The following is a 15,606-nucleotide window of genomic DNA, read 5'->3' as shown; positions in this document are numbered from 1 at the left end:
TGTAATTGCTTCTACTGTTTTTATTGTATCCTTGTTGTTGTTTGGCGTAAAGCTCTATATAAACACAATAAACATAAACATGATATATAAGCAGACTGATGCATCAAGAAGGAGCATTCTTTCCCTCTTATGAGGGCGACTTCCGAGTACAACCATGTTGCCAATATGCCTGGGCGCCCTTCCGTCCAGTGCTCGTTATGTGGCAGGCGTAGTGTCTCTCCTTTTTGGTGGCTGATGTCTTTACAGTGTTGTAGCCCTTTCTGATAATGATTCTCCTTCTTCTCCAGGATATGGGTCTCCTTGAGTACCAGCACCACTCCAGGGACTACAGTTCTCATCTGGCTCATGGGTCCATCCTGCAGCCCCAGCGGAGGCGGCCTTCCCTACTGTCAGAATTCCAGCCAGGCAGTGAAAGGTAGGTCCCTGCTCAATTGCTCCGTCACCCCATTCTCTTATGGTGATCCGTCCATAGGCCCCCTCGTGTCCGACTTTGGGATGAAAGTAAAGAGACATACGTTGGCTGTCATATTTCTTGTGAGAGCATGCTTAACTTTTTAGCACGGGCTGTTTGCCGCTTGCCATGTATTGCTTTTATTTCTGTGAGGACCGCAGCAGACTTCTGGGCCTGGAGAAGCAATGGGCCTCATTTCGAATGTGGCGGTACAGTGTCAACGGCACCGGTAGTGCTAATGGCACTGCTGTTAACGTAACGCCACATTACGAGTTCTGCTCGTGGGTGCCGCTCTGCACGCCTGGTCAGACCAGGTATGCAGAGCGGCACCCACAAGCAGAACTGGTGATTGCACCGGCAACGTTATGAATGGTGCCGGTGCAACCATGCTCCCCACCCCCATTCTGCCCTATTGGGCAGAATGGGGATCGGGAGCCCGTCCACAGCGGCACCCGCGAATTGGCAATTACAGGCCCATTCACCTCGTAATGGGCCGGTTATGGCCCATTCGCGGGTGCCGGTAGCGAGTTTGGCGGCAGCCAGGCTACCGCCGAACTTGTAAGGAGGCCCAATATGTTCTGACTCACAGCATGAGAAGTGCAGGAACTCCTGTTATTGACCGCATTCCAAACATTCTGACTTCTGACGCAGAAAAGGAAACAGCAGATGCTTTTCTCTGCATTCAAGAGACAACAATGCAATTCCCAAGCAAGATTTCTTTCAATGTGACATTCCTCCTCTGGGAGCATCTACTTTCTCTGTGACAAACAACATCCAACAAATCGAAAGCTAAAACAAGGAAAAATGCGTTCCTTTTCATAGAGAGGAATCTTTACTTTTCCAGTACTCCTCATACAAGCCCAAGTGAAAACAGGTCTAGTTGAACCAAATCTACAATTAAAATGGCTAACTTATAAAGGCAACCTTGTATTTTAAATATTACAGAAATTAACACATTTAATTTACCAGCACATTTGTGTCATTATCCCTTGAGAACATTACCCTTGCCCAACTTATGGACCGAGGCCCTGGCCCTTAGGACTCATATTGCAAAGCACCACTAGGTTGTTACTGATACATTGCACGGCATCACACATCATATCATTCACTGTTATCACTGGAATCACTGGATCCCTGGGCTCTAAAACTGCAATATTGATGCAGCGAAAGGCAGAGCTGCCAGTGTTATCCAACAGCATGAGATCCCCAAACACACTTCAACCAGCTTCCCACTCCCCTCAGCAAGGCTTCATTTCACAACTTACATGCGGAAATAAAACCAAAGTATAACAAACAATGGGATTTGTTCTAAAAAAGTGAACACTTGAACATTCGGCTCACTTTTCTAAATCTTTATGTGGAAATCATTTGGGTCTTTCTCTGCCACCCTGGAGTGGGGAACGCCAGAGGGCTCTTGCCATTCTCTAACCCCGTTTCATGTTTACTTTGAACCTCTGCACGATCATTTTAGCCAGATGAAGGTCTATTTTCATAATTAGGATACTCAGGTGGTGATGATATCGATGGATAATGTGCAAAGAGCATTCATACCTTGTTTGACTCCATCGAGACATGGATGGGACAAAACGGGCCAAGTCTCAGGCAATCAAAAACAGTGTTTGTGTTTCTAGCATCGTACTTGACTAGTAAAAAAAAATAAACATATCCCTCCATTGCAAGCACAACGATTTGCATGAAACCCTTTGATAGAGTCAAATCCCTGGGTGTAATATTGGATACTACGCGGTCTATCGATGCCCAAGCAAACACTATTGTGAGCCATTCTAGCTACCACCTGATGCTTTGTATACAGGACAAGCAATCCATGAGCAGAGCTAATTGCCCCAGCCCAGTTTATGCTGTCATCAGACCAAAATTAGATTATTGCAACATTTTCTTTCTCACAAGGGCACGATATCCAGGCTTCAAGCCTTGCAAAGCATATCTGCAAGACTTGTTACCATATCATCTTGGCGTAGTCATATGTCCCCAGTGCTGCGCAAACTGCGAGAGCGGCCATTTAAAGATCGAGTCATGATTGATGCATACATCGCTTTATTGGGCATCACGAGATTACCTTTGCAAGAAAGTACAATGGCGCATTTTGTTGCTAGAGCGTAACAGTCCCCTTGACTGTTACGCTCTAGCAACAAAATGCATGCTTTTCTTGCCACGCCGCAAAAAGGACAGACTGTTCATCCACTCATTTCAAATGCAGGCTTCCAAATTATGGAACAGGTTTCCTGTAAGAATGCGCAGAACAGAAGATCTTAAGACCTCCCGGAAAGGCTCAAAAACACTGATGTTCCAGTCCTCTCCGTTGGGTTGTTTTATTCTGGTTGCTTTGATGTTGGTCAGTATTGGCTATGTTGGCATATTGGCTATATTGGCAGAGGGTTGCTATGTCCTTTACAAATGAGCAGGAGAAAAAGACACAGAAATAGAAATGAAGGTATTTAATGGGCACCACTGTTTACAGCAAGTATTGTCAGTACCATGATCCTTCATTGGAAGCAGGCATCCTAAAATTCCACACGGCGCGCATGCCTCTGTTGTATGTATGTGTTCCTCTTTATTGTCATAGGAAGCCTCGTTCACTCCCGTCACCAATTCATAAAACAAACTTGGAATAAAAAAACATAAAACTATAATCACTGTTTCGTCACAATTCTTGGCTCTGACGCAAACAATGTTACTGCCAGCGGTAATGTTTGTCTCTGGCCAAAGAGGCTCCACAACCCATTCTGCTAAAAGTAGACCATGTTGTGAAATTATTGTAAAGAAAATATTGTTTACAGATATCATGCGTTATGGATCACTTCACAACCGTAGAAACATCTGCGAGAGGCAGATGCAATGTAAAGTGGTTTTATAGGTACGACGCTCATCCATCGACAGGTCTTTTTTTTGCAGTTTTTTGCAGCCGATTTACAGCCGAAAAATCTCATCGGAGAATATGGGAGGGAGGTGGGTAAAGGGATATATGGGTTAGGGGGTGTTGGGAATAGGTGATAAATTACTTGGAAGGGGAACTGGAGGGGGAACCCCCACAAATGTAAAAAAAAAAAACATTCTATGAGTTTTTTCGGCAAAAAATCTGAGGCAAAACAATAAGCAAAAGGAAACCTGGCGACGGAATGACATAGAACCGTTTTATATAGCGCCCATCTGCCAATAATGTTTGCCTCGCTGTGCATGGCTCTTTAAAAAAAGAGGGCAGGGTGTGCTAGTCGGATAGTAGGGCAGTCAGAAGCAGAAACTTGTGGTGTTGATAGATGCAGCTAACAACAACGAGAGACCGGCGGAGTAGTTTAAAGGCGCCTGTTCCACACTCCTGTAGAAGCCTTGTGGACAATATCAAACAAAAAAAGGAACCAGCCGTCTCTCTCCTGACGAAGCTCAACCTATCATCCCACTCCCGGTCCATGGACCAAATAAGGACCGAGTCTAAGGTTTTGAGAAAATAAATGTAACAAAATATTATTTCATTTAAATACAATATGCAATTATCTTTAAAATGAAATCAGAACATTGTAAAAAAGTGTAAAACATAGTGCACTTTTACTAAAACATCAAATACAAAACCACAAATCATACTCTAAATCAGTTTTAAATAAAAAAATATAAAAAACTGATAAAAAACAACACCAACCTGCCTAAGTGTCACCTATAGATAGATGCAGGCCAGGAGGTTATAAGTACCCATTAATCGTGTGCTGATAGGAAAATCTCTATGTTGTTTGTGGTTGGTATGATATGATATGATGTGGCATTTATAACACGCCTATACACAAGTGTTTCTAGCCGCGACAAGACAAGGAGGCGGAACAAGGGATGACAAAATAACGATCGTACGAGGCCTTGTGGCATTCAGATCACGCAAGTGCGGGGAAGATGGTAGGGGAAAAGTGCCAGAGGGGAGGGGAAGGGGGTAGTGCAGTTAACTCACAAGTGCAGGCAGCAGGTGGCTCATAAGTGCAGAGAGAAGGGACTGTAGGGTTGCAGATACAGACCCTTAAGTGCTGGGGAGCCCAGAGGCAGTGCAAGGGCAACTGGACATGCAGGAGCCTCGGCCCCAGTTCAGAGGGGGTCCAGGTGACCAGTGCACAGAGTAGTCAGGTGCATCAACAGGGAAGAGCAAGAGAGAAAGTAGAAGCGAAAAGGAAGGTCTTGAGTTGCTTCCGGAACCAGAGGTGGTTCTGCTCAAGTGAGCTTCTGGGGGAAAGTGAGAAAAGGAAGACTACCTCTGAGGAGGTGCAGCTGATAGTTTGACTTCTGGTATGCACCAGGAAGGTTAGGTCTATGGGAAGTACCGGGATTGTGGTGTGCAGAAATTTACAGAAGGTAGCTGATGAAAGATGGATAGGGTCTGAGTCTGTTAAGTGCAGTAGACCTGGTCAGTCGTCTGAAGTCGTGTGGGTAGTGTAAGGATGCAAGATTTTAGAAGTGAGGAGTTAGTTGAGGGATGAGAGTGGGTGGAGGGTGGGAGTGGAGTTAGGGTGTTTTACTGAGATTCAGGTGCAGACAATTGTAGCACAGCAGAGTATTCATTAAGTTGGTTTCCCACACATGGCTGCATGAACAGTTTTACAATTGCTCGTCGTGAAGTAGCCAAGTTTCTGTTGCACAGTTTTTAGTCAGTTGCTATTATCTTTCATTTCTTTCAAAGTGGTTGGTCGAAAAGTCAAGTCTTGAGCTGTTGCCTGGCAGTCAGGTGGTTCATGTCCAGGTGGAGAGGTTTGGGTAAGGTGTTAAACATTTTTGTGACCAAAATTGAAAAAGAGGAACCTTCTTGCGGTTTCTCGTTGAAGTTTGGGACTACTACTAGTGCAGTATTGCTGGACCTATGTGTCCTGGAGAGAGTGTAGTGTTGAAACTTACTTCATTTCAAAACCTTGTGCATCGCCCATTGTTCATGCTATGGAGGGGGTACTAGCTACTTTTTTTATGGTTAGCAGTGGACAATACGTAATGCTGGCTTGATATGTTCAAATCTCTGCATTCTGGGAAGTGGTTGGGCCGCTGCAGATTGAACTCTTTGAAGTTTCCTCACTAGGTAATCTGGGGTATGAGGTAGAAGCTGTTCACATAATCTAGTTTCAGAAGTATTAGAGGAATAATGACCATGGCCCTGTGCGTGAATGTTAAGTAAGGTAAGATGTGGCATACAGCTTGGAGAAACAGCTTTGGACGATGGCTCTGATCTGTGGATCAAGAGTGAGGGTGTTGTTCATTGTGGTTCCAATATTCTCCAGCATGGGGTCTGGCATGGATTCACATGCTCATGAATATTCCCCGTCGTCAGGCTGGGAATCCTCGGTAAAGAAAAAATCAGTATCAGTTTTGCTTCTGATCTGTCTTTCTTAGTAGCAACCAATCATTGATCTCTGGGTCATACTGCCCCCAGCCAATGACTGCCCTCTCCCTAAGCCCCGCTTCTGGCAGCCATCCTCAGATTTTTACCACACGCACAAGTGTTGGGAGTCCTCGTGCTTTAGCTCTCGAGTTTTTGCTGCGTTTTCGCACTTTTTCAGGAGATTTTCTCATTTTTTCGGTTTAATCGAGCCTCACGCTCCACCGTTTCTACTTCCGATAACGGGGACCCATTTCGGATTTCTTCTGCGCCCCTCAAGGGTGAAGTTTTCGTCGAGTTTACACTTCTTGGAGGATTCCGGAAGATCTGCGGCCTACCTCAACGGACATGGCCCAGGACAAGGGAAGCTCGACGCCCAGATCCAAGCTGTTCAGGTGCTGCCCTGGATGTGGATTGCAGAACGTTTTCAAGGAGGACGAGCACTCGCGTTGTCTCTACTGTCTTCATGAGGACAAGATGCATGTGGAGAAGGACTGTGCGTTCTGCAAGAACCTTTCGGAACGGACCAAACAAGATCGTCGTTCCCGCCTCGCCGCCTGGCTGGAGAAGGGCACAGCAGGTGAGAAGGCGAAGAAAAAGTCTCAGTGGGCTTCTAAGTCCTGTGAGGGCGCCCCGGCGACAGGGGCCCAACAGAAGACCAAGCACCGCGAGTCCGCGGGCACCGGGAGCGCCGAAAGGTTGCACTCTTCGGCTGCCAGGCAGGGCGCTACTTCCCCGGCACGTTCGACCACAAGCCAGTGCGCTGGTTCGGGGAAGAGGAAGTCCGAGAACCCGGGTAAGCCGCTGGAGCGGACCCGGTCGATCTCGAAGGGGGAGCGAGGCGCTGACCCTCCCCCCAAGGCGAAGGCCCAGGACGCACCTAAGGTGGTGAGGGCTTTGATCCATCCAGCAAAGGCCTCTGCCGAAGTGGTCGCTGCGACCCTGGCGAAGCCGGCTGAGACTACGCCAGTGGAAACGGCCCCTGGGCCCAGAGTATCCCTGCCACCGCAGAGGGAGTCTTCTTTCCAGCCAATCGTTAAGACCCCTGTGAAGCCCCCGGCAGAAAAAGAGGGGGGGGGGCGGTGGCTATTACAGACTCGGAATCAGCCTCTGAGGAGGAGCTGGTGGAAAACGAGAAGGGCCTCAACGAGAGGTCCATAGGCCTCAACGAGAGGTTCATATGCCTCAACGAGAGGTTCGAGAAGGTTCGATCCCAGGGGACGGTCCCCGCTGACGTGATCGAAGATAGCGACGATGGCAACGTAGAGGGCCCAGTGGAACGGCCATCCCGTCCGTCGCAGCCATTACCCGAGCCCCAGGATAGCTCGGCGGCCATTTTGTTGGCACTCCAATCCTTATGTACCAAGATAAGGACGAGGTTACCACGGACCCCGACGGGGGATCCACAACCGGGACGTCGGGAAGCCCTCCGAACAAGCAGAGGAGAGTCTACCCCGCTTCGTGCCTGCGAGACCTGTGGACCCCTCGTCCACGCCGGACCCTAGAGAGAATACGGCGACGGACACAGCGACGGGGACAGACGATGACGGCAGCAATGACACAGCGGACATCCTGTCATCACCCCCCCACACGGGCTTCCCCAGCCGACGAAATTGGCTCTTTCCACGCCATGATAACCAGGGCATCCGAGCTCTTCCAGACCCTTAACCTAAGGCCTGTATAATCCAATGTTAATTGAAAGTATAGATATATGTCTGACTTTTATAGAGACATAACCGACTGAAAGACTTTGAACAAGTGTTATTTAGTGCATGCATTATTGAGAATGTATTATGTTAGCTTAGATAGTGACCACCCTGCTTCACAGCGACCTGACCTTCACCCATTCGGAGCACAGATGTCTGACGTCCATCCTTGAATGGAGACACACTTGATTCATTTAAAAAATCGAAACAAAAGTTGTTAAAATATATGTGTTGTTTTATTTTGTATCTTATTTTGATGACACAAAAATACAAGACTTTACACATTGTACAGGTCAGGTTGCAGCACAGCGAGAGAAGATCCCCTGTACTGACGGCAGTCACTTGGGAAAGTTTCTCTTATGGCACGAACGGCACAGGCGGGTATAACTCTTCGAACGTGGTGGCCAAGCCTCCCGTGAAGCCACCATGTAAAGGAACGATAGGCCACCAGCCTGTACAACCTGTGAAAGGGAATGAAACAAACTGTTTTTAAATGACCAAGATAAGTTTAATAAACCTTTGTTGTCAATGACAATTCTTGTAACTAATGGCATTCTGTTCGGACAAATGCTATCTAGACACTGCACACTATTGAACGACTTTCATGCGTTACAATGATATGTATATGTAATTTTGGATATAGTAGAAGACCATGAAATAGGAGTGGCATACTAAGCAGAGTATACTTACTTGTTACTCGGATTACGAGGACGAACAGTTGCGTGAAGTTCGCGCATAAGCACCATCATTATCCTCAACACGGACCGTGTGAGGCAGGCTGCCCTGAAGTCTAGCAGCTCGGTGATGCATTGCGGTCGTGGCTCGCCTTCCGAAATGTAGGCCACGCATCCCAAGTTTTCACAGCTGCAGCAGTTCTCGTCCTCGGTTGGCATTAGCTCGCACCGATTGCATGTGCTCCAGGTGGAAACACTGTCCATGCGACTAGGTCCAGGCTCTCCAGCTGTTGAATCGTCCTCCCAACTGCCGTCCGAAGACCCATCGTTTTCGCGTGTTTCCCTTTCCAGTAGTTCCTCCTCGGTATACTCGGGCTCGTACATGTAGGGCATTATTGTAGCCATTGTGTGTTAAACAAACTAAAATAATTGATAGCGGTGGTACTGGTATCTGTTCACACGGGCTACAAGCAATGAAGGTAGCTGACCAGAGCACAGAAACGAGTCACAGAATACTCAAAGTAACACAGAGAGAGGAATGGAATCGAAAATCTGCTGCTGTGTGTTGTGAAACGGTCTGTTTATACTTATTGTGGAAAGAGGCGTCCTGCCATTTCCATGGCGACACAGTGCTTTGGCATTGTGAAATGGCCGGTACGCGTCTGCTGATGACAGGCTCAGGGGCGGGGGATATGATTTAGTGCCGCAAAAGCAGGTCAGCCAGGGCGATGCGGCAAGTGATAGGATTATCAAAAATGGCTGCGCCCTGCTGCCTGTTTTCGCGTGTGTTTAATGGACGAAAACTCGGGTAAGGTCCATAGGAAATTTTTCTAAAATCGAGCGACTTAGGCTTAAAAAGTGGAGGGATAGGGATCCTCAGGAGATCCTGATGAGTTGCATGAGTCAATGGTAGCTTGTAGGTCCTCTGCAGACAGAAGGCGGAAATTGTCGAGGTGATCCTGGATGTTGAGGATCTTTTAGCTGAAGTGTGCAGAAATCTGGTCATAGAGCTCTTTTGTAGGGATTGGAGTTGCGTTGCAGGCTGTCAGGTTTTTGAATTCTCTGATGTTCTTATATATTTCCCATTCGCTGTGATGTGTCGGATCAATGCATTTGGGGTAGTGTTTTTCTTTTGCTTTGGGTACCTCGCCCCTAAAGAGGCATAACTGTTGATGGTCTGCAAATATGTTTGTGTGTATTAATTATACATATTTTGTTATTTGAGTATTATAATATCTTTATAATTATTATAGTTATAGGGCTAATTATAATGTCTGAGAAACGAAATGACAGGCAGAACAAAGAAATACTTTTTCACCTTAATAATAATGGTAACGAAAGAACCCCATGAAGTATAAACAACTTCAGAGTCTTCCCTGAACTCTCAAAGATTCTGAGTTTGTCAAGGTCCATTTTTACAGGGGTTTGTTTGGGGTCTGGAAAAACCAAAAGGCAAGATTATATCCTTATTTAAATGATAATCTAACATCCTTTTGTGACATGAACAATGGCAGTATATAGTCTATCAGCACAGGGCTTGCAGTACATTTTCTCTTCTTGCTGAATTAATGGCTAAGAGGCAAATGACCTGGTCTAGGCAATGTTTAGCGAAGTGCAAAGTGATTTTTCACTGATAGCAAACACTTTGATTCACAAACACTGTAATTCACAAAGCGGTGCAAAATTTATTTTGCGCTGCAAGAAATACACTCTGCACCGCTTTGTGAATCAGGGTGTTTGTTAGCAGTGCAAAGTCACTTTGCACCAGTGCAAAATCACTTTGCACTGCACTAAACATTCCATAAATTAGGCCCAAACCGTCAAGTGTAACACACCTCATTGCTGCTAAACCTGAATGTGAGGGTTTTAGGCTGGACAGAACGAGTTTTAGGTTCTTATTTTTACATTAGGATATGATTCCTGCAAAATGGCCATGTAATCTTTAACATCTTTCAAATGGAATAGTGGTGGGTATTCATGTAAGCAAGGACAGCTGAGAAGAGGAGGCCTTATATCAATGCCTTTTTAAATTCACTAGATTTCAATATATTCAGTTGCGACTATTATCCATTAGGCTAGAAAGGTAATTCTTTAGCCTATTGAAACTTCTAAGACCACAAAATATAAAAAAGAAACCACTCTGCTTTCAAAACGTTTTCAGTTTGTCCCAGCCCCAAAAAACTAGAAGAACTAGCGCAGGGTATTTTGGGACATCTCTAGTCTGGGTCTGTGCCTACAGAGATTTGTCATTCAGAGCAACTGCAAACGTCCTGTTATGATCCAGCCCTGAAGAAGCGATCATTGGCAAAAACAATCTTAGCTCATGTTTCCTAAAAAAAACCTCAATATATTACAAACTTCACAATGCACCAGCAATTAGTTCTTGATTTAATCTTACAACACTGTTGGACAACAAGGCTGGTCCGGGCTTTGATGCTGAAATTGACCACAGTCTGAACAAAAGAGTGATCTTTACTCAAACGTTCATATGAAAGACTGCAACTACATCTGATGATAACTGTGTCATGTATTAGTTCCATGTGAAAAGAGCGGATGTCTAGAGAACCGTAGTCCAATATCGCATGCCAAGTGAAATGGATTTACATAAATACATAGAAGATTTTTATACATTCATGACGTTTGCACACTTTGATCAAATAGGCATTAATATAACATTTGCAGAAGAGCTTGCGTAACATATCATCCAGCAGAGTGATCTATCCTTTACTGGTAACTGGCTACCAGAGAAACGCTGCAGATTGCAATCTGCATGGTTGCGCGGTGATGTCTGGTTGGCTGTCTCAGTTGCTAGTGATGTAGGCCCAGCAGGAATTTGTATCAGTGAAGTTTCAGGAGGCAATTGGTAGGGAAGCCTATTTGATTTAATGTGCATTAGGTGTTTTCACGTCATTTGGTGTAGTGGCTTGAGAGCCAAGCAGGTAAGCGTAGCATGAGAGATGGCATGGTGGCACACACCACAGTAATGCTTTCTTGTTTCTGCTCTGCTGCTACTCTGTGGGGCCCCTCCCGCAGCAAACATCGATTCTTGGAGCTAAAACCAATGCAACTTCTGCCCAACCCGAGCCCCAAGCTACATGTTGGGGTCTCCAGCAGGATTGGGATATCAGCCCCCTTCATCATCTCCACAACCCCATTATCATTGTACTTGTTAATCTATTCCACTGTTCTCTTCACACCACATTTTTCAAGATGGCAAGTCTGGCATATTGCATTATGGTTCTGCCGTTGGAAAAGACTGATGTTTTCTGGCCGGGTGAAATGCCATAGACCGCTCAAGATTTGGCTCTTACGATCCTCGCTCAAAAAATCCTCCACCTTTGTAACATGATATTCAGCTCTACACCTTTACCCAGCTGAGCATTAGTGCAGTCATTCTTCTCCTCATGTATGTGTGTTGACTGTTCCAATGTTGCCCTTTCTTTCCCACGCTCCCTCCAATCCTTCCCATGCACGAAGCGGACTCACGTCAGAATCTTTGCAGAATCTACAGAACCAAGAGGCCATGCAAACACTGTGCTCCAGTAAGAACCAGTCACAAACCATAACAACAGAAAGTAGCCAGAGGCCATGATTATTATGTGCACTCCCTTAGCATGAGACCCAAGCATGCACTGTGAGTAATCCCCCACTTGAATGAGTAACACAAATGTTTAGATGCATAGGGTCCAAGAAAAACTTTAGAACAAAGTTATAACCTAAATCCTCCTCTGGCTTGAAGTGGTGCGGCATTCCTGCGATGGCAAATATGAGAAGCAGATGTAAAAGTGCCCCAACAGAGAACTTGTGTCATTTCCCCAAAATCAGAGCGGAAAAGGAAGTGCCATCGGCACACGATCTTTGGCCCACTGCTGATGTTACAAGAAGTGCAACCGCATGACTTTTGACCACAATGCACCCAAACAACTTTTGACCCTCAAAAAAATCACAAAAATAAAAAAGAATGTCAATAATTGTAAAACCACTAATTAAATACTAAAGCTCACAAAAATGAATCAAACGCGGATATGGTAGTGGCAAAGGAGGGGCATCGGGATTAGAGTTGCAAATATAGAGAAGGCAAAATTGACATACCTACCATCGGTTTACGTGTCATACAACACCCATCCATCAGTTTCTTGCTGGTTCCTGCGGGAGGCGTGCTGTACACAGAAGGTGACAATGCCTGGTAGAGATGCTGGGATTTTCTTTCTGAAAGCCGAGAATCTCCGGAATTTTCCTAGGAGAAACACAGGGCTGCAGCTGCGACTCTTTGGGACCATAAGATGATGTCTCTGACAGACAGGGGAATCACACCTCCTCATTGGCACCAGTACATTTTCATAGTTCGGGGACCTGGGGCATCAATACCTTCAACTCTCTCTTCCTAAATATCTTCCTTCTCAAGCTTTTCCCTCATCTGCCTCTAACTCCCTCAGGGTCAGTCGCTTCTCCAAGCAACAAGTTGATGATAGATCTCTTTCTTCGGCTGGGGCCTCCCTCTGGAACAGCCTCCCTGCCTCCCTGAAACTTGAGGAGAACCATCTCCGGTTCCGGAAGCTCCTCAAAACCTTCCTCTTTGCTTCTGCTTTCTCTCCTCCTCTCCCCTGCTAAACTCTTGGTTGAAACTGCACTGGCTACAGTCTGATCTCGGGCCCATGTCCGCTCCCCTGCCAGTTGCACCCCTGCAGTGCTTTCCCTGGCATCCCCCGCACTTGGGGACTGTTTGCTGTATCCCTACAGCCCCACTACCAGCACTTGACACTGATGTCTGCGCTTACCCTTGGACTTGCCACAAGCTGGCCGCACTATTACTTATCGCTTATTTATTCTATTTATTTTACTGTCATTCCCATGCACTGCGCTGTCCCTTCCCCCTGCACTTTTCCCCTTTCCCCTTCCTCTGCACTTGCACGATCTAAATTTCACTGGGCCTAGTAAGATCGCTGTCTCTGTCTTCCCTCTGTTCCTTCCTCCCTTGCCTCGTCGCGCCTTGAAACACTTCTGTATAGGTGCGTTATAAATGCCATATCATAGTGAGATCAGAGGGAGATCAGAGAGAGAGAGAGGAGGATGAGAGAGAGAGAGAGGAGGGTGATAGAGAGAGAGAGAGAGAGAGAAAGAGAGAGAGAGGAGGGTGATAGAGAGAGAGAGAGGAGGGTGATAGAGAGAGAGAGAGAGAGAGAGAGAGGAGGGTGATAGAGAGAGAGAGGAGGGAGAGAGAGATAGATAGGAGGGTGATAGAGAGAGAGAGAGAGAGAGAGAGAGAGAGAGAGAGGAGGGTGATAGAGAGAGAGAGAGAGAGAGAGAGAGGAGGGTGATAGAGAGAGAGAGAGAGAGAGAGAGAGGGTGAGAGAGAGAGAGAGAGAGAGAAAGAGAGAGAGGAGGGTGAGAGAGAGAGAGAGAGAGAGAGAGAGAGAGAGAGAGAGGAGAGTGATAGAGAGAGAGAGAGAGAGAGAGAGAGAGAGAGAGGAGGGTGATAGAGAGAGAGAGAGAGAGAGAGAGAGGAGGGTGATATAGAGAGAGAGAGAGAGAGGATGGTGATAGAGAGAGAGAGAGAGAGAGAGAGAGAGAGAGAGAGAGAGAGAGAGAGAGAGCTACCTCGCAATATTAGGCCCAACATTCTGCAACAACATCACCACAACTCTAACAACAGAATATACCCGCAAGAAGTTCAGAGATGCCTACGTACATTAACTAAATAACCTTCCCTCCCACAATGACTCCTACACGCGTGCCTTATGAGTAGCACTTCTGTCCCACAGCCACATTTAGCCGTTACCTGATAACCTCCAATGTGCCTGCTTTGGCCCGGCAAAAGGTTACATGAGTTGTTCCAATGTCCACTTGTTTTAGGTTTCTTGTAATATGAAAAACCTGCAAGCACCAAGATGTGTGTAACAATGGTGCTGTAGCATCAACTCAACAGTCACCTAAGATAGCTGACAATGACTGTTCCTAAGCAGACTACTTGGGTGTGTAACCTCATCTCATGCTTACTATTACTTGTATAAATGCATTCTAATTACAAGCTAATAGGCAGCCATAGAAATTTACTTGCCCCCTCAATTCTACACATCCCCACATCTCTTACTCGCCAACAGTCAATTATCACCAGCCGATGGCTAGTGGCAAGGGCACATTGTGTGCCCTGATAAACGTCGCAACTTTGTATTGTACCCAATGTCCACTTTTGTTTTCCTCAGAGGCTTTGAATCGCCACCCCTACAAATGAGTGCTTTATAAAAACTCCCAAAGAATAAAGATCTACCTTCACTTTGAAAAAAGTCCACTTATAATATTCACAAAACACCCGTTACTGATTTATCTCGGGCCTTCTGTGACGTGTGTCACACTGACGTGAGACCGCTTCGGTGCATGAGAAGGATCGGAAGGAGCGTGGGGGGAAAGAAAGGGCAACAGTGGAAGGGGCAACACATAAACATGAGGAGAAGAATGTCTACACTAATGCTCACCTGGGTAAAGGTGTAGAGCTGAATATCATGTTGCAAAGGTGGAGGATTTTTTGAGCGAGGATCGTAAGAGCCAAATCTTGAGCGGTCTATGGCATTTCACCCGGCCAGAAAACAGCCAACAGTCTTTGCCAATGGCGGAACCATATTGCAATATACCAGACTTGCCATCTTGAAAAATGTGGTGTGAAGAGAACAGTAGAATAGATTAATAAATTCAATCATGATGGGATTGTGGAGATGATGAAGGGGGCTGATATTGCAATCCTGCTGGAGACCCCAACGTGTTGCTTGGGGCTCGGGTTCGGCAGAGGTTGCATTGGTTTTAGCTCCAAGAATCGATGTTTGCTGCGGGAGGGGCACCACAGAGTAGCAGCAGAGCAGAAACAAGAAAGCCTTACTGTGGTGTGTGCCACCATGCCATCTCTCATGCTACGCTTGCCTGCTTGGCTCTCACGCCACTCCACCAAATGACGTGAATGCACCTGTAGGTGCAACTGCACATTACATCAGATAGGCGTCCCTACCACCCACCCACCCTACCCCTGCTCTGTTTACCCCCACCCACCCTACCACTACTCTCTCTACCCCACCACCCTACTCCCAACCTCTCTACCCACAGCCTCTCTACCCTGCCCAATCCCCACTCTCTCTACCCCCACCCACCCTACTCCCATTCCCCCGCTCTCACTACCCCCAGCCACCTAACACAGCTCTCTACCATAGCCGGCTCACTCTACTGCCCTACCTCTCGCTCTATCCACACCCACCTTGCCCCCTCTATTCTTCCACCCACATTACCCCCTCCCTCTGCCCCCTCGTATCCCACCTCTCACACGCTCTCTTTATTTCTTACCCTATCTCTACCCCTTACACCCACCCTAATCCCGCTCTCTCTTCTCCCACCCACCCTACGCCCACTCTCTGTACACCCACCTGCCCTACCCCGGCT

The 15,606-nt window shown here is 46.6% G+C and overlaps 1 protein-coding gene across 5 annotated transcripts in view; it reads left to right on the top strand.

Moving 5' to 3' along the window:
- The window catches only part of NCOR2 (nuclear receptor corepressor 2), a 2,813,293-nt gene that overhangs the window by 473,862 nt on the left and 2,323,825 nt on the right, over positions 1 to 15,606 (top strand). For all 5 annotated transcript variants that reach the window (XM_069619703.1, XM_069619702.1, XM_069619704.1 and 2 more), the window contains exon 3: positions 288 to 415. In XM_069619703.1, the coding sequence (XP_069475804.1) occupies positions 288 to 415 (128 nt within the window). The remainder of the gene's footprint in view (positions 1 to 287; positions 416 to 15,606) is intronic.

Source organism: Ambystoma mexicanum, chromosome 10 (assembly GCF_040938575.1).
Source record: "Ambystoma mexicanum isolate Mex_15411 chromosome 10, UKY_AmexF1_1, whole genome shotgun sequence".
NCBI lineage: Eukaryota > Metazoa > Chordata > Amphibia > Caudata > Ambystomatidae > Ambystoma > Ambystoma mexicanum.
Note: the sequence above shows the minus strand (reverse complement) of the source record. Positions and strands in the feature narration are given on the sequence as shown.